Genomic DNA, 20,046 nt, shown 5'->3' with positions numbered 1-20,046 from the left:
TCCAAAGTACAGGGATATGTCTTTACACCCTCATATCTTAGATGAACACTTGAAGAAAGCACCACCATATCTGTTTCCTCTCCCCAAACCTCCCTTCCCTTCTTCCTTGTTCCAGACTTGTTTTAACCAGAGAACTTCAGTTTGTTTCCTGAGGCCGCTTTGCTCTTCTTCCTGGCATCACCTCCCTTATATTCACAGCGCTGCGGGGCAAACAGGGAAGGCACATCACCCGGTTCTGCCACCCTCAGTGCTGCTGAGCATGGAGTGAGCTAGAGGAAATCATATCGCCTGGAATGAGGGACACCCACCTTTTGAAACAGTGAGCAGCTGTCAGGACCCAGCAGCTACTCAGAAGGGTGGCTCCACAAAGCAGCCTGCCATCTCCATGGGACGACTTCAGCCGGAGGGAAGCCTGCCAAGGCCAAGCACCCCTAGAAGTCAAGCCACACATTCAAGAGAGGAGAAGAGAAAAGAAAAGCATCAGATAAAACAATGGCTTCAGTGCAGGTCGAGGGAAGAACTCAAAGCAGAGTGAAGCCATGAGACCTTCCTACAGGGAGAACGATGCCCACACAACTCAATAGACCATAGATATCAGCAACTCTGAAAACTTGTCGACAGGTATCTCGATACATTCCACTAGTCTCTGACTCTCTTGGAAGCAAGTTGTCTTCATTATATTCCATAGGTCCAGTGTAGTGTCTCTACTTGCCCTACGTCACATACGTAGCTTAATCACATAGCCCTAAAGGAGTACCGGCTTCCCGCCAATTCATTTTAAAAATCACTCAACAAAGAAACAAACATCCTCATTCATGCCTTGGCCCCTGTGCGCGCGCGCACACACACACACACACACACACACACACACACACACACACACATACACATGCGTGCGCGCACGCATGCACAAGCTACACTCCTTGGTTTGGTTGAGGACCAAGAGTGACTTTAGTGAGTGCACTGTAATCCCTTGCTGTCCCCTCCCCCAGTAATGATGCATAAGGTAAAAATTGTAACTCAAAGTTCTCACCGTGTATGAAAACTCATGTGGTCCTTTCAATATTCAAACGCTATACAATGACGTGTAGATTTTTGTTTAAGTTTTTAATCTCATTAATATGACACTTTACAAAGTAAATGTGCATTAAGTAATGCTATTATTTATATCTGTCTTAAATTTTAACTTGTAGGTGCATTAAGTAATGCTATTATTTATATCTGTCTTAAATTTTAACTTGTAGGTATGTAATGGAAGACTTAAAGGTCTCTATTCACAGTGCCTGTGCCTTTCAAGGTTTATATACATCAGATATATACTTCTGATTTGGAATAAGCTGCCATTGTAATTTTTCTTGGCTTTTCATTCATGAGTTTCCGTGTGTGTGTGTGTGTGTGTGTGTGTGTGTGTGTTAGAGAACAGCTTGTGGGAGTCAGTTCTCTCCTGCCACCACAAGTTCTGGGGACCGAACTCAGGTCACCAGGCTTAGTTACAGGCACCTTGAACCCAGTGAGCCATGTCACTGGCCAATGCAGAAATTTATGAGGAGTGGTAACTTCTGGAGGACTGTGAATAAACATTTACATGGATAAAACAGAACCCAATTCTCCTCCATTAAAGGGCTCTTCACAGGTACATGGTATGACACATACCATGAGTCATAAACAGTGATGTAATAACATGATATATATATATATATATATATATATATATATATATATATATATATATATATATGCATCAAATGTACATCAAAGGACAGAAAAACTGAGCTGGAGAGATGGTTTACCAGTTAAGAGCACCAGTTAATCTTCTAGAGGACTCAGGTTCAATTCCCAGCACCCACATGGCAGCTCACAACTGTCTGTAACTCTAGTTCCAGGGGATCTGGCACCTTTGAATGGATATACATTCAGGCAAAACACCAATGCACACAAATCTTGGCAAGAACACTATCAATGTAATCTTTACTTAATTTATAAAATAATAAAGCAAGCCCCATGCATAATAACCCTGAGTCTGGAACACTTGTAGCACACACATACATTAATGATCTTGTAATATCAAAATTGGCTTGAAGAACCTTTTACTACCTTAAAGAATTGTTTCCACCAATGATCCGTTTCTGTCGACGATGCAATAATCTCAGTCCACACCCAGAAGAGAGCATCTCTGAAAGAGAAAGGGGTTACTAATACCCATCACCTGCACCTGGTACTTCTCCCTCTATTTAAAATGAATTTTCTCAGAAAATTGTAGCATGATTTTTCTTGCAATAAGAATAAGAGTTATATTTTAACCTAACTTTATTACGTTTCCAATCATTAGGCTCTGAAGGATTTTATGGACTGCTACAATGACCCTGATTACCTTTCCCAAGGTATCATTTCTGTCATAAATACACAAAGAAGAGTTCAATTAAATATATGAGAAAGTGGCAAATATATACAAAAGAAAAGAAAATATATAAGGCATGACTAAATTTTAAAATAATTTTACAAAGAATTTATGTAGGAGTAGTTTCTAAAAGTATATATACACAAATTTATATGCTGTTTATTTATAAGCATATAAATAAGTTTAAAACATGAAGTGTATAGTATACACACAGGTGTTTTTGTTTTTTGTTATTTTTCTATCTGTATAAGAAGGGTGGGAATTGTGCCAAGAACATGAAGACCAAATCCGTGCTAATGGATCCAAGGTAACTAGGCAAGGGAATCCACCAGAGAGCCAGCCGTAATTTTTGGCAAAGAAAGAGGTGCAGTAATGTGTACCAAGATGATTAATTTGCCAAATGACCTTAGGGGCATGCCATCAAAACCTGACCCTTCATCACTTTGGATATGAGTCTTAGAGACGGCACTGCAATTTATAGTGTGAGAAAAACTTCGCAGTAATGTTCCACATTGGGCCAGTGTATCTGATGCCAAGAAAAGTCACGCTCTAATACTAAGCAAGCAAAAAGCACCTGACTTTAAGAAACAAAAATCAATTTTAAGCTGTACACTGGAGTAAAGAAATGAGAAGCAAGATTGTATTCCTTTATAAGAGTATCTTATCGGATGACCCATCACCAATCACTTGTGTTCAGTTGTCTTATAAAAGTCACCCAGTTCTGAACTGCAGCAGAAAGCAAGAAGATAATGAGCCCAGTTCTGTCAGGTAGCCAGGGAGGGAACATTTTCAGTGAGGAATGGAAACACTGTCTACAATGGAAAAGCATCAAAATAAAATGTGTTTACACATTCAGTTCTACGTTTTTCAACTGCTTCAGGAATTTGGCATTACATATATGTGTATATATATATATAATATTTATATTATTATATATAATATAACAAAGAATTTGTTATATTCAATATGTAAGTGTAATTTTAATTGTTGAAAGGAATTTAGCAAATTAAGTTGTTTTTAGGGAAAGATGTATTTAGGGAAACAAGTTAAGTTGTCTTTAGGGAAAACAGGCTTCTGAGTATCACTAGCACAGTTAGAAACCCCTGAGAATCACAGGACCATGTCAGCATCATTCAATCCTGATCTTGTATTATCTCAACAATTATTAGAGAGAGGATGTGTGAATGATCCCAAACTATGTATATCAATCCAGATCAAAAATGCTTGTTCTCTTTATAAAAAATAACCAATGATTTCTCAAACAAGCTAATTCCCTCATTCTTTCTTTTAAAGCAGTATTTATTATTTCATACAACTTGAAAATTCAAATAATTTTTGAGAATTCTAAATATGGGAGAGCAACTTACTATGCCAATATTGTACTGTATTCTCAATTTCCTTCAATTTTAAAATTTTTGGGAATAAAATCTACAAAAGAAAAAGATCCTTTCAGATTTGACTTTAATTAGGTGTAGTGGCTCATGACTGTAATCCCAACACTCCAGAGGCTGAGGCAGGAGGATCATTGTGATCTTATGACTACCTGGACTGCAGTGAAAGTTCCAGATTAGTCTGAGCATGAGTGAGACTCTGCCTCAAAACATCAAAACAAAAGTCTCTTAAAAGTTACCTCTGCTTTTGAAAATAGTAATAATAAGAATGATTATCTCAATCCTGAGTCTTTAAGGATAGTAACAAGCTGGACAACTGTATGACCTTCAAAGGAGCAATACAGAAATGGCTGGGAATGGACAAGGAGTTGATCTCAGAGATTGCAAGGTGCTGGAAGCTTACTCCCTCCCCTCTGTAAGCCTTATGAAGACACATGCTGACCACCAGCAGCTCCAAACATGAACAGAAACAACAAGGGGCTACATGCATTCCTTTTGCACCAGGATTTTGTTAACAAAGCCCAAATATCATGATGGGAATTAGTAATCTTCGACTTGCTTAGTGGCCCAGAAGTGACGTACCTTTATGACCATTACCCGATGCTTTCTTCTCAGAATAGTCACAGATAACTCCCGCATCCTCACTGTGGCGGCAGTTGTGCCTTCCAATATCCTGTTTGACACAGTCCGCCAGGGACTTCTCACTTCCTGTGCACTTCACGTTATCCATGTGGATGGGTCCTTTTCCTTCCCCAAAATAAGCCATGGTCCTTGCTCTGGCAGGACCCCTAGAAACAGAGCATTCCTCAGATGTGGAGGGTCAGCCAGCCAAACATCTGACAGATTTCAACACACTCCAGCTTAACTCTTCCTTAGATCCGAATATTAAAATTAGTATGTGTGTGTACTGAGAAATCACTTTTTGTGCCTGTCAAAACATTTAACATTCTTCATTGGTGCGTTCCATAGATACTTTACAGAATCAAATGACTCTAATTTAGCTTCTACTTAGAAAGTCACACATAATGGATGTCAAAAATGAAGTCACCCTACCCCCAAATTTCACTCTTTTGATATCACATTACCAAGAAAAAAAATGAGATTAAATAATTACCAGAGAACCTAATGACTTATTTTTTTTTTAAGTCACAGAAACTTTTATTGGAAAGAAATGAGCTGCATCAAAGTGACACTCAGTGCATGTGGCCCACCTGGTAAGGTGGAGCTAAAGACTTATTTTTTCACCTCCTTTTGAAGCAATTAGATAAAATTCTTAACACAGAAAAAGCTGGGAATCATGGAAGGCAGAATTATTTGGAATATTTTTTTGTTTTAATATTACTTTCTGAAGATAAACAAATCCAAAACTTCATTAATGAAAAGCAAAAGTTCCGTCTTTAACTCAATTTCTAATAAATTACTGAACACAATTATAAAAGGAAAAATCATTAAAGTTAGAATCAGGAAAAATACCCTTAACAAGTCAAAGTTAGAAAAAAATTATTAAAGATATAAATAAGATAAAAAGACTGATAAACTTGACAACTTAAATCAAGAATTCCACTTCACTAAAAACCACACTAAGGAAAGTGAAGAGATAAGTCAGAAAGCTCATATTTATAATAAACATTTACAAATGTATTTGTTGATAAATACTTTTACAACAGAGAAAAGAACACACATTATTCAAAGAACTCCTAAAAATTACACAAAATTTTAAAAATTACAAAACTTAAAGATAAAAGCAAGATAGATCCCAAATAAAATAATCCTGATAAAATCGATACCCAAACATTGCATTTTATATAAAAGAAAATATTAATGGCCAGTAAACAAATGGGAATTTGTTTGACCTCATTAGGGATTAGTGATGAGGTAAACACTAGCTATTCATAAATTTAAAGATTGTCACTGCTACTGAGTATGTAAATAGTGTAGCCACATGGGAAAGCAATTTTGCAGCCCGGGACAAACTTGAGTATATACATAGTCAACATGCTAATGATTATATTCCTGAATATACTCCCTAACAATCTCCCTTGAACAAGTCCTTTATAAAGGCATTTGGTCTCTGTCTCCTGGACTAGTCCTCTCTCTGTGGAGTAAACTGCCCAGCCATTGAGTACTACAGTCTCCACCATCAAGATGGTCCTCACTAGATGAGGAGACTCCTTAAACTTCCAACCTTCCAGAATGGTGAGTTGAACAAACTTCCTTCTTTATAAATTACTCAGCCTGTGCTTTTCAGTTATAATAATAGAAAATGCACTGCTACAAATATATGCACAGTGTTAATACAATCATGAGGTAAAGTGTATATTTACAGATGTGAATATTACAGAGCAAAATGGATACAAACGAATCACACCCTCTTGTATAAAGTGGTATCTCAAAAGCAATACAGAAACAAAGCAAGTAAAGATCCTAACGTAGGATAACTGACTTTCAAAATCAGATTTTTAAAAACAGATCTAACTATGGGTTAAGGAGAACACATATTTTAAAGCTATAAGAAATGTAACAGGATTACACAAAATTTGGGAGAGTTTTTACTTTGGGTAGTGGAGTAAGGAACAGTGTGAATGGCACATTAGGCACTTAAAGGTACAGTAGCACTCTATTTGCTAAGCTTGGCAGTAGTGATGAGGTGCTTCATACTATTGTACAAACTATGAATATCTATGTTTGTATGTATAAACACATGCACACACATATACATTTATAGCCGAGGGAGAAATTTAAAATACAATTTCCAGGAGGAAAGTAATTGTTTTGTATATCAATTAAGTATTTTCCCCTTCAGTTATTTCTAAATGGACAACAGGGTCCGATTTATCTTCCACTGGATATTATAGGATGCTGTAACTGCTTCTTCTACTTATTTAGCTGTCAACTTGATCCAGCCCAGAGTTACCTGAGGACTCTCAATTGGGGGATTGTCTCGATCAGACTGGACCAGCGGGTATGTCTATGGGGGTGAATTCTTGATTGTTAAATTATGTAGGTGAGCCTAGGCCACTGTGGGCAGTACAACCAGGATCAGGTGAGTCTGGGCTGGAGGAAAAGCAGCAGAATGTGAGCCTGGAAGCAACCAGTAAGCAGTTTCCCTCTGACCCCTGCCCTGACCTCCCTGGTGATGGACAGTAACCTGACACATAAGATGAAATAAACCCTTTCCTCCCAAGTCGTTTTTTGAGGTGGTGTCTATCACAGCAGAAAGCAAAGTCAAACAGTGTTTTATTTGAAACAGCATATACAAGTATTTAAATGGAAGACAAATAAATATACTTAATTTTACATCTCTATTAAAACAGTAGTGGTGGAACACCACTTTAAATTTTGGTTAAGAATGCCACTCTAGGGCTGGAGAGATGGCTCAGCAGTTAAGAGCACTGGCTGTTCATCCAGAGGTCCTGAGTTCAATTCCCAGCAACCACATGGTGGCTCACAACCACTGTAATGGGGTCTGGTGCCCTCTTCTAGCTTTTAAGAATACATGCAGACAGAACACTATACATAATAAATAAATAAACCTTTTTTTTAAAAAAAAAAGAATGCCACTCTAATCAATAAGCTATTCAAGAGCAAGCCCACTTGAACCATATTCACACAAAATTCAAATCAATTAGAGTTTCATCCTGACTGATTATTCTGCCTCAGTGAATTCAACTGATCTCAGCATATTGTCAGCACTCCAAGAACAGTGGGTTCACATGCTATACTTTGTCAGACATCATGTAACACATACTTAAAGAATGCCTTTGGCTTTTCTGTTCACGCTAACCATATCACATTAGTTTCACTCACGTTCCTGGTTTTTATGACCGCATTTCTGTTTTCCTTCTATAAAATACTTTCTAATTTGATTCTGTTTGCACAGGATCCTTCACACATGAGATTGTGGGCAAGAGGGCAGATCTCTAGAATGTCTACACAGGAGGCTCAGGCCTTTAAATGGTAGACAACATTTTCTGGATTGATTTCTGCAAATAAATGTGTTGCCAAAGATTTTTATGACTCAAAATGGACATGGGAAAAAAAGATGTTCTTCTCAAGTCACATGTGTGTCTACAATTGTATGTGTGTTCCTGTACAAAATCTCATGTCCTCTCAGTTGGAAATCATAAAACCATGCAAGTATATCTACATTTATTGGGTATAGAGGATTTCAATAACAAAAATATTGAAATTGTATACAACACAAACACCATTTTGAATAAAATGTATTCTACACAGAAATAACTAATTCAATTGATCAATACTTAAGATATGCATATAATTAAGGGTATATTTTGTAAATACAAATCATTATTAGTTATCTGCTATGAACTAGGTAACATATATATTAGCTTATATTTCACAACCCTCTATGCTATAGCTGTGTGTGTTTTGTGTGTGGTGATACACATGAGTGTGCAGGGGCACATGTCTTGTCAGTAAGTACAGGTGGAAGTCAGAGCAGGACGTTAGGTGTCTTTTTCTTTGCTCTCTGTCTTACTGCCTCAAGACGGGATCTGTCACTGAACCATAAGGCACCATTTGGGCTAGGCTTGCTGGCCAGCCACCTCTCAAAGACCTGTCTGTCCCTATCCTGCAAAGCTGGGGCTTCCAGCATGCTCAGCCAGGCCTAGCTTTCTATGTGAGTTCTGAGTGCTCAAGTGCAGGTCTCACATGTGGTGGTATTGTGTTCCCCAAAATATTGTACACCCTAATAAATTTATCTAGGGTCAGAGAACAGAACAGACACTAGATATAGAGGCCAAGAAATAATGGTACACACGCCTTTAATCCTAGCATTCCAGAGGCAGAGATCCACCTGGATCTCTGAGTTCAAGGCCACACTGGAAACAGCTAGGCATGGTGACTCACACACCTTTAATCCCAGGGAGTGATGGCAGAAAGATATATAAGGCGTGAAGACCAGAAACTAGAAGCTTTTAGCTGGTTAAGCTTTCAGGCGTTCAAGAAGCAGTTCAGCTGAGATCCGTTCTAAATGAGGACTCAGAGGCTTCTAGTCTGAGGAAACAGGATCAGCTGAGGAACTGTCGAGGTGAGGAAGCTGTGGCTTGTTCTGCTTCTCTGATCTTCCAGCATTCACCCCAATAACTGGCCTTGGATTTGTTTTTATTAATAAGACCTGTTAAGATTCATGCTACACTCATATTTGCAGAGCAAGGGGTCTTACTTACTGAGACACTTCCCTGGCCTCTGTGTTATAACTTGTGTTTCTACTTGTAACCCCAAACCCCCATTTGACATGTTTTCACTGTTACTCATGAAAACTCCAAGTCACCCAGCTGAGAATCTGCCTTCTCCAGATTCAAATATCCATTTTTTTTTTTAAATTTCAGGGCTGAGGACCAAACCCAGGGCCTTGCGCTTGCTAGGCAAGCGCTCTACCACTGAGCTAAATCCCCAACCCCCATATTTTCTTATTTTATACTGTAAATTAATATTTTTCCATAAGCCACATTATGGCCTTTTCTCCTAAGGAACACTACACAACACATCAGCCCTAGCTTGGGGGCTGTTTCAGTGAAGTTAACACACACATACAGGCACACAAGCACACAAATGCAGAAGGAAAAATGTAGATTGCAAGAAAAGATAAGTATTCATAAGTATGAGAACTGACAGAGAAAGGCAGAATGCTGCCCTCAGCTACATCAGCATTTCCTGCATTTGTAGCTGCTCTGAACAGCTTGACTCCCACGAATAGCAAGAACCAGCTGTTGGTTCAATGACTGGGGATTCAGTGCTCAAGCCTACATCACAGGAAAAGTTGACCTGAGTGCCTGTGGCTGTGAACAGTCAGAGCTGGACTGTATTTGTGACAGTATGTAACATATTTCTTGGAAAGCTAAAGTAAATATAGCTAGACTACTTATTGACTCTTTACAATTCCAAATCACCATGCTGTTGATGTTTTTAATTGAAGAAACTAATTTTACAGAAAGGAAACTCATTAGAATAAACCTAAGAATTAGGAGTCATAGCAATGTTCACCAAGCACCATCCCAGAGAACTGGGGCTTCCTTACTTGTAACCAAGCTGCCGACAGATCACAGCTGCATCTTTATCGGTCCATCCATCATCGCAAATTGTTCCCCATTGGCCATTGACAAAAACCTCCACTCGTCCTTCTTTCTTATTTTCTCCGTCCATTAGTCTGATAGGAAAACCTAAGTCATGATTTTAAAATATTAGAAAAGCCAAAACAAGCCAAGTCATGTTAAAGCATGAAAACTTTACAAAATACAATTTAAAAAATCAGATATAAAATCAACCAGTGGGGGTGGGGCAAAGGTTGGGAGGATGGGAGGAGGGAAGAGAGAGGAATCTGTGATTGGTATGTAAAATGAATTTAAAAAATGTCTTAATTTAAAAAAAAAATCAACTAGCAATCCTTCTTCTGGAGAGGGAGATGAAATACCAATAAAACCCAGGCGTCTCCCTTGTCCTTGGTAAAGTTCTGCAACCAAAGGGCTCATCTTGCTCAACTTTCTGTCCCTAGCATTTGGAAATGTCTCGCATGCAGAGAAAAAGAGCTGCTCAAATGAATGGATGGATGGACAGATGACAGATGGATGCATGGCACTCTAAAATCATGCGCTAGCTCTATTACAACTAACTTCTAATAGTAACAGAGCATTAAGAGTTCTTTTGTTTTAAGTCATTTTTTAATTTACGAACCTAGCTGGAGTATATACTTCCCAGTTAAGATTTTTAGGAAGGTATAAACAGGTACAGCACTGGCATACAGGGTAACTCAATTGGGTAGGCTGCTAGAAAGCGTGGCATGGAGGAAGGCAGTTATCAGTCTAAAACCTTTTGTTTAACTTTTATTTCAAATGAAGGACTTAAATCACAAAATGTATTAATATTTAAAAACCAAGAAATTGATCTCTAATAAATTAAGGTTGAAACTGCGTAAATGATGAAAAGTCACATCTCTGTCTTCCCCAATATATAGAGAGATAGGTAGATAGATATAGATACAGACAATATAGAGATAGTGATAGACAGATGGTATCACTTGGGGCCTTTACTGAGATTCATTCTCCAAGATGGAATGGTGTAGCTATGAAGCTGAATCTTTGTTCAATACAATGGAAAAGAAGACAGACAGAGTTTTAAAAGGAAGATGTAAAATGGCCCCAGGTGGAGATCTGCCATCTACAAACCAAGCCAAGGACAGAAACCTGGAGAATATGTGTCCTTTGCAGCCCTTCCTTTAGAATTCCTTCTCAAGGAGCCAACCTCACTGAGACTGGTTTGAATGCCTCACTTCCAGACTGTGAGAAAATAAACATTTGTGTTGAAGCTACTCTATCTGTGGTCTTCACAGCAGCCCAAGCAGATTGATGCATACACCTTTGGGTGCCTAGTTACTGGAAGGGTCTTCTAGCTTCAATAGAACTTATGAGTGAGGACTTACAGACAATAAAGCATGGTAAAAGTTGACCAAGACAACCAAAGAGGTGGAATCAGGGAGCTAATGACCAAACTATCACTTAATACATGCTTAAAACAACATATGAAATTATTGAATTGATATTTATTAACCAAAAAATTGTTGACAAAATAAACATTTTATTTTTCTTTCTCAAAATTCCAAAATCCACCCCCCCAAAAAAACCAAACATGTGGTAGTATTTAAAGCCCCCACTGAGATTCACATCCTGACACAATAATTTGTGCAGTCATTGGGATATGTCCTAATTCAGTATTTCCCGTGTCTTTACGAAGAGAGAAAAAAATAGTAATTTTTAGCTCTCCATCTTTCCTTGTTGTGCCCAGAATGATTCAGCCCCCAGTTTCAGTCCTTGATCAGGATTACTTCATGAGACAGGAGGGAGAATGAATTATATAGCAAAGTCAAAACCAACATGTGTTTAAGTAAATATACACTTCTAACTAGTAGCTTTCAAAGTGCAGCAAGTTTTAACTATGTACTAAACAGAACATTTGAAACTTTATACTTCTTACTAGTGTGTCTGAAATTTTAGTGTTCTTCACAAGAGAAGGTTCAAAAATAAATGCTGATTCCCCAAAGACCAAATTCAAACTGATGAAATTTTTTAAGAGTCTTGGTTTTCAATTTTTACATTTTTAAATCTTCTAACATTAAGAAAATACATCCATAAGGAATTAGATCTCCATGATCTATCTCAACAGTTTCAACAGTTTCAAGAAAATTTTCATGTATCTTGCTCTATTTAATTTATTTGTATGTGTATGAGTGTTTTGCTTGTGGGTATGTCTGGCTTGCCTGGTGTCTGCAGAGGGCAAAAGAGGGACTAGAATTCTCTGAGACTGGAGTTATACGTAGTGGTGAGCTGCCATGTAGTCGCTGGGAACAAAACCCCAGAACTCTGGAAGAGTAGCCAGTGCTCTTTACCACTGAGCCAGCAATCCAGCCCCAAATTTTACATACTCTTTAAAAAATTAAAAATTTATATAGTCTTTTTATTGTAGAGAACCTAGGGGAACCGGTTTTCTTCTCCTACCTTGTGAATTCTGGGGGATGAATTTAGGCCATTAGATATGTGGGGTTAGAAACCTGTTTTCTTATTGAATAACTTATACTTTTAAGTGGTGAAAAACAAATCCAGGATTAGAAATGTAATAGTAGTTGAGAACTCAAAAGCTATTTTTTCTAGGGAAACAGACCTTTAAACAGTAAGTCAAGGGTGGGAAATGTTTTGCATTCAAGACCAGTGGAGAAGCAGAGTAAATGCCTGTGTCTTCAAGAGCCATCCGTCCTTACCTGGAGAAAGCCTGTGTCCCTCACTGCCAGGGTAGCAGGTGAGGCCCACGTCTTCCCTATGGCTGCAGTCATGCTTTCCCCACTGTCTCCTGGCACACTGGAGGAAGCTGGCTTCTCTTCCTGAGCAGCTGACGTCATCCAGCCATATGGGCCCATTGCTGCCTTCAAAGTGGTTTACAGAGGCCTGTCTGCCGTATCTGCAGCGATGAAACAGTACTGTTCACAGGACTGCCATCCCGGGAGTCAAAGCACCGTTAGAAAACAACCTAATTAAGTATCATGACTTCAGGGGGTAAGAATTTGACCTTTGTCCTGCCGTGGAGACCCAACTCCACTTGCCTTGCCGTGTATTTAAGTCATCTTAACATCCTTTGGTTGACTTGATGAGGAACTAACCGGTAATTCTTTCTTGTGTTTTGTCTACAGTTTAACCCACCAGCCGGAGAGCGTGCAAAGAAATAAACCTCAGATTCCTGGCCATGGATCAACTCAGTGAAGTAGAGAGGGGGAAACAATTGTTTGTTTGGGGCTCTGCTCAAACTATCTGAGCTAATCTGAGTTTATCCACTTCCCTCCGGCTTTGTGGAGTCCTTCTCCAAGACAGAAAGTGTATAGAATTCAGTGACTGCTCAAACACAGGACCCAATCTGGGATTACAATTTTGATGTTGGCCCATCAAAGTAAAAACAATGACAGTGTTCTTTTTGAAGGGTTATATGAGTTTAATGCATAGTTTTTTTTTATAAATGACACTGTGCTGATTGACTTTATTACATTATAGTATGTATTGCAATAAATGATAAGCTGTGAAGTAGCAAATACCTGTAAAATTAAAAAACTGGCAATTAAGTAATTGCATTTATGTTCACCCTTCTTTCAACTTTTTTTTTCATTCCTTAAAAATCATCATAATATTACTGAGCTCACTTCCAAGTGCCTTCAACTCTCAGAGTTTGTAAAATTCAACTAACTCTCAGTCAGAAATTGTATGCCCATCATTCCCCTCCCTCGACACTTCTATTGTTTCTTCGTAAGGATATGAAGACATCTTTCCATTTGCCATGAATTTTCCTAATAGTTCTACTATGCAATCACTGGATTTAACTAGATGAATTTTTTAATAAGTTAAAGCAACATAATCTTATGTCTTTTGAGACAGGGTTTCTCTGTGTAGCATTGGCTGTCCTAAACTCACTCTGTAGACCAGGATGGCCTTGAACTCACAGAGATCTGCCTGCCTCTGCCTCCTGAGCCCTGGGATTAAAGGTGTGTGCCACCACCCCTTGGCACAACACAGTTTTTAAGTAGTCATTTTAAGGCTACTTTTCTGCTAATCAAATTTTAGAAAAGCATTGAATTTAAATCACATACTGCTGTCACTTTTGACTTAGAGCATTCTTCCAGCAAACGCCTTACTCTGATTTCCCTCTAATTCAACCACAAAACATATAACAGGAAGTTTTGTTAGCTTTGAGACTGCATTTGTACAAAGACACCAAGTTTACTCTTTCTCATCCCCAGTGAATCATCGCTTTCAGAACTTCCTCTGTAACTTAAATGTGGCACACGCTCACACTAACACATGAATGAGAACATTGTAAGTGCCAGTAAGCCCAAATAATCTGTACAAGGGAGAAAATGGCATGGGTCTTTGAAACTAAAATATGTAAAATGCAGAGGAAAACTTAGTGTCACTTGGTCATTTTCATTAATGAGGAAAAAATGTGAAAATAAACGGCAAACAATAGACATGTCTCCCCACATCTGTGAAAACTGAAGCTACAATTGTCAGGGTAACATACTCACTAAATGTGACATGGTATATGCTAAATAGTTCTAATTAAATGGCCATATATATTTGACTATTATATGCCTTAGCCTAGTAATTTCAACAGTTGCTATTCCCCCAAAATGAAAAATGTCAGTGAATTTGTACATCTGTACTTTCATTATAGCATTATTTATTATTACACTAATAGTTACCTAGAAAATAACCTAAATATTCATCGTGTGACTATTTAATGGATATCAAGTTACATCAAAACTTGTGACACTATGCCACTGAAAAAGTAAAGCAAGATGGCTATAAAATCATAGATTTATGTTGTAGTAAATATAGCTGATATAAAAAGACACATGAAAATTCCAAGTGATCATAAGAATGGGAAATCATGGAGAATATTTCATTTTATTTCTTTATAAAATACGCCACTAAGCATAGCTTTACCCAGCTTGAAGGTGATATGTATTTTAAGGCTTAGTGAATATTTGTGATTAGCTGTATTTCAAGCTGAAATTAAGTGATTTCACTAATTTTTAAAATCATGCTATAGAAAAATGAACAATAGAAAGAAGGGGCATCCATGGAATTCATTTGAAGATTTACCTCAAGGGCATCTTTTTGTTACTTCAACCAACTTAAGTCTTTATTCTGGAATGCATTATGTATGTAACATGACATATACTGGCCCAAAGTGTGGCACTCAGATTGTAAGTGGGCAAGGTCAAAGGCTAGTTCTAAAGGTCATCTCACGACAAGAGGGCTGTTCTTTCCCAGCACAAGTGTCAATTATCATCATGTTCCAAGAAAGAACCACGTGACACCACAACATTCCCCACTAGAATTGCTGAAATTTTAGAAACAACGATGTCAAAACTAATAGCATCCACTAGTAACAACAGATCATAATAAAAGCATTCAGAAGCTTGCCTGAATAGACAAAAGAATGGACTAGAAGTCACTCTTAGCTTCAAACAATTTGTTCAAGAAAAAAGATGTTGGAGGGGAAAAAAGAAGTGTTGGTAAGAAAGGTAAATAAAATAAATGACAAGAGATGGTACTCATTATCTTTAAAAATGTTATTTTTTTATTGTATGTCCATTTGTGGGTAGATTGGCAAGGTAGTAGGTAGGTAGGTAGATATATAGGTAGGTAGGTAGGTAGGTAAGCAGGCATTACTGATATGGCAGGCAAATCATAATAGACTATAGATGCTGATGATAACAGATGTCAGACATATAGATGATAGATGATAGGTAACTGATAGGGAATACATATCTATTTTTAGGAATTACAGGTAAGGATTATGCAGTAATTCTGACTTTAAAGATGTATTTTGGCATTTAATGTCCCCACACCAATGAGCCTTACTTAAATCCCAGCAGTCGACAAGCCACGTGTGAGTTTGTCTCAGTCCATCCGTCATCACAGACTGTTCCCCACTTCCCCCTGTAGTATACCTCCAAGCGACCTTCATGACCACTCTTCCCTCCTGCAAGTCTGATGACCCCATCTGTGAGAAGGAGATAAACACATAAGGCAAATATGCTTTAAAAAATAATAATAAAAGCACCTTTGTTTGACCTGACGTATCACCTTATCTAGGTCTCACTTTGAGCCATTTGATAACCTAACATTATGACTCTACTCAGTCATGAAGTCATTGCATTCTTCCCTAAGATTAGTACATCTGTCTTCCTGATATTTTTACTGTATTCTCCAAGCAGAAAATACATTCTGATGTAATTTCAAAGTACATATTTTTTTAATTTTTCTATATTAAATCCTATTTGGGAAATTTCCCATAATTCCATTCCTCTTAAATCTAAAGAACAATGGTCATTTTCATTAAAATAGCAAAGAAAAAATATATATATAGTAATTTAGAGGTGGTATTTCAAATTTTTAAGTGCACATCAAAATACTGAAGTAAGCATGCAGACACAGCTAATTCAGGTAAAGAGCAATCTAGCTTGTCAATGACGTCATTATTCTTCAGACACCCACGGGTAATAAAAACACATCTTGCCTTTGTTCTTTTACTGACAATACAGATCTGAAATTTGAATGTTATTAACTCAGTGAGTAATTATACACAGAGGATTCTACAAAAAATTTGTAAGCAGATAACCCAAAAATTTCATTACCAAAGACATAGATTTAGAAACCATTTCCATCCAAAATAATCCAAACACCTCTCAATGAAACACACGTAACCAGAGAGTAGAACATACTTTTCATAGGTCTCTGGTATCCACTGAAATGAACAAAAGTCTCTTGACACAAAACTACCTGTTGTTTAAAATTTATTGTCTTCAAAGCATTGTACTATCTATTATCTCATATGCCCATCATAGCACTAACAAGATTACCTCATTTGAAAGAGGGCAGCTCAAAGAAATGAAATCCTGTCAACTTTGGTGTAAATTAGAAATTTCTATTCTGCACAAACGCATTGTGTTTCTAATAAAACAACAGCATTAATAAAAGGATATAAATCAGAGTTCCATACATACTAATCCTTTTACTTTTCACATACACACACAGACATACATAAACAAAAATATTTTAAAGCATCCCCTTCTTATGACACATGATGTATAAGGCAGACATGCTACAATGTGCATTAGTCTAAGATTTGATTACAAAGCTACCATGGCCTCTTTATCAGTTTTCTTTAATGAGCAATCACATAAACACAGTTTTACAGTGACTATCAGCTGACTGGATTAAAGATGTAATATACTGACACCTAATGTCTAGTATGCATCACTGCACATTGATTTTGGCTGTTGGGTACTTTATATTGCAAAAAAGAAAAGTGATAGTTTCTGACCTAGCTTTGTTGGACTTTAAATAGAAACTTTTAGAAATCACTGTGAGTGAAGAAATTACATTTTGAAATAAAAATTGTGTCTGATTTTATCCTAAGTTTTGCTTAGACGCTCATTGGTCTGCTCATTTGACAATATATGAATTAAGAAAGGAAGCTGTGGCAATACCAGCCATGGGGGAAGAAGGTAGCACATTTAGGAAGTGACACCCTTACCTGTTAGAGGGACACAAGACACTCCAGCATCTTCTTTATGGCCACAGTTATGCTCTCCCCAGGCGCTCTTTGGACACTGCTCAACTGACAGCTCATTTCCTGTGCAGCGCACTTCATCCAACAATATTGGGCCAGCTCCTTCCCCAAAATGTGCGTGATGCCATGCCTTGGCAATGCCACTGGGTAAACATAAATAGTAGATGAATTCTGGATTCCATAATGAAAGGTGCTCCTGTCCTATTTCCTCGCTTCTGACCAACACATAGTGATTAATCCCACTCCCCAAATACTCCCTATGTTATTTGTGAGTTTCTTTACTCTGTCTTGTTTCCACTGTCCACCACCATACATGTTTAAAAACTGTTTGGTATTTCTCAACCTTTACTCTCCCTTGGTCATTAATAACATAATCTCAGTGTTTTTAAAAGTACAGTAATGACTACCCAAAATAAACACACTTCCAAGCCTCCTATCCTACAAGAGAGCTATTTATATCAAGACATAAACACCATCTTAACAATGGTTAAGCACATTAAGTCATTTACATTGATGTACAATTATCAATATCGCCTGTCTGCAGAAGCTTTCCATCATCTCCAAATAAAACTTGACCATTATTAAGTTTTTAGCAGCACTATTTAGAAAGAAACAGTCATGGATCACTCGAAGGCAATGTCTTCATTCCCTCTCCTTCATTTTGCACATAAAGTAAAGGTAATGGCTGAAGGAGTGATGCTACACGGGCCCATGTTGTGCCTCCTCCGTGCACACACTGTTTTGGAGACAGGGTCTAAACCAAACTAGACAGCTCTGAAACCATCTATGTAGTCTTAACTAGACTTAAACTCACAGTAACCAATCATTCTGCCTCAGCCTCTGGAGTGCTGAATTGGACACATGAGCACGGTGTCCCAAAAAAAACACCCTATTAAGGGCACAGAGATAGAAGCAAGAAAGAGCCGGTGTCCTGATGAGTGCAGACTCACTAAGCTAGATTCTGCTGGCTGCCTCTGGTCTCTTCTTTGAGGCCTAATTATGTGCGTGCTTAAATTTGTTAAGTTGTTGGTATTTTCAATTCCTGTCATTCAGTCAAATCTGTTTCTGACAAAAGAGCATCACACAAGTTTACTCATAACAAATTTCTCCTACAGTTCAAAGAAGTGTGGCCCAGATTCCATGAAGATGGCCTTCATCCATTGAATGATGACTAACTTTAGAGATTGCTTTTCAGCTCCCTTTATCTTTTATCCTTGGACTTTAACATCTATATCTTCAGTTCTTCATTGATATTATACCTATTCCTTTATTCATGGTTCTATAACTATCTTGATAATTACAACAAAAAAATGTATTAAAAGAAAAACATTCATTAAATGGATGTAATACCTCAGTGATGGCAAAGTCTTATGCAGGCAACTTCATGGTTAAACATCTTATTTGACTCATTTTATTAGGTAGTATAGAGGTCTCAAGAGTACTCATGTTGAAAACAACATTTAAAAATTAAGCTTCTCCATATCAGAAAATGGAAAGGTCTCCCATGCTCATGGACAGGTAGAATTAACAGTAAAAATGGCAACCTTACCAAAAGCAATCTACAGATTCAATGCAATCTCCATCAAAATCCCAACACAATTCTTCCCAGACTTGGAAAGAACAATACTTAACTTTATATGGAAAAACAAAAACCTAGGATAGCTAAAAGAATCCTGTATAATAAAGCAACCTCTGGAGGCATCATGATCCCTGACCTCAAGCTCTACTATAGAGCTATAGTAATAAAAGCAGCTTGGTACTAGCATAAAAACCGACATTGTGGACCAATGGAATCGAATTGAAGACCCTGACACTAAAAATCCACGTACCTATAAACATACAATTTTTTACAAAGAAGCCAAAACAGTAGCATGGGAAAAAGAAAGCATCTTCAACAAATGGTGCTGGCATAACTGGATATCAACATGCAGAAGATTGCAAATAGATCCATATCTGTTGCCATGCACAAAACTCAAGTCCAAGTGGATCAAAGACCTCAACATAAATCCAGTTACACTGAACTTGATAGAAGAGAAAGCAGGAAGCAGTCTTGAACACATCGGCACAGGAGTCCACTTCCCAAATATAACACTAGTAGCACAGACATTGAGAGCAACAATTAATAAATGGGACCTCCTGAAACTGAGACGCTGTTATAGAGCAAAGGATATGGTCAATAAGACAAAAAAGACAGCCTACAGAATGGGAAAAGATCTTTACCAACCCCACATTTGACAGAGGGCTGATCTCCAAAATATATAAAGAACTCAAAAAGCTAGACTTTAAAATACTGAACTGCTGTGGGATGTATGGCAAATGTGTTGCTAATTAATCAATAAAACACTGATTGGCCGTTGGCTAGGCAGGAAGGATAGGCGGGGCAAGGAGGAGAATAAAGCTGGGAAGTGGAAGGCTGAGTCAGAGAGACACTGCCAGCCGCCACGATGAGAAACAGCTTGTGAAGATGCCGGTAAGCCACGAGCCATGTGGCAAGGTATAGATTAAAGGAAATGGATTAATTTAAGCTATAAGAACAGTTAGCAAGAAGCCTGCCACGGCCATACAGTTTGAAAGCAACATAAGTCTCTGTGTTTACTTGGTCGGGTCTGAGAGGCTGTGGGA

The 20,046-nt window shown here is 37.8% G+C and overlaps 1 protein-coding gene across 1 annotated transcript in view; it reads right to left on the bottom strand.

Annotated features, from left to right (window-relative positions):
• Prss12 (serine protease 12) overlaps nucleotides 1-20,046 on the bottom strand; it is a 62,888-nt gene that overhangs the window by 15,458 nt on the left and 27,384 nt on the right. Inside the window, exons 3-9 of the mRNA XM_059265000.1 lie at nucleotides 17,389-17,567; nucleotides 15,711-15,852; nucleotides 12,560-12,756; nucleotides 9,830-9,971; nucleotides 4,372-4,577; nucleotides 2,095-2,173; nucleotides 309-431 (exon numbers count right to left, since the gene is read on the bottom strand). Coding sequence (XP_059120983.1) covers nucleotides 309-431; nucleotides 2,095-2,173; nucleotides 4,372-4,577; nucleotides 9,830-9,971; nucleotides 12,560-12,756; nucleotides 15,711-15,852; nucleotides 17,389-17,567 — 1,068 coding nt within the window. The remainder of the gene's footprint in view (nucleotides 1-308; nucleotides 432-2,094; nucleotides 2,174-4,371; nucleotides 4,578-9,829; nucleotides 9,972-12,559; nucleotides 12,757-15,710; nucleotides 15,853-17,388; nucleotides 17,568-20,046) is intronic.

The sequence above is a fragment of the Peromyscus eremicus genome, chromosome 6 (assembly GCF_949786415.1).
Source record: "Peromyscus eremicus chromosome 6, PerEre_H2_v1, whole genome shotgun sequence".
In the NCBI taxonomy this organism is placed as follows: domain Eukaryota; kingdom Metazoa; phylum Chordata; class Mammalia; order Rodentia; family Cricetidae; genus Peromyscus; species Peromyscus eremicus.
This window is presented reverse-complemented; position numbering and strand designations above follow the sequence as displayed.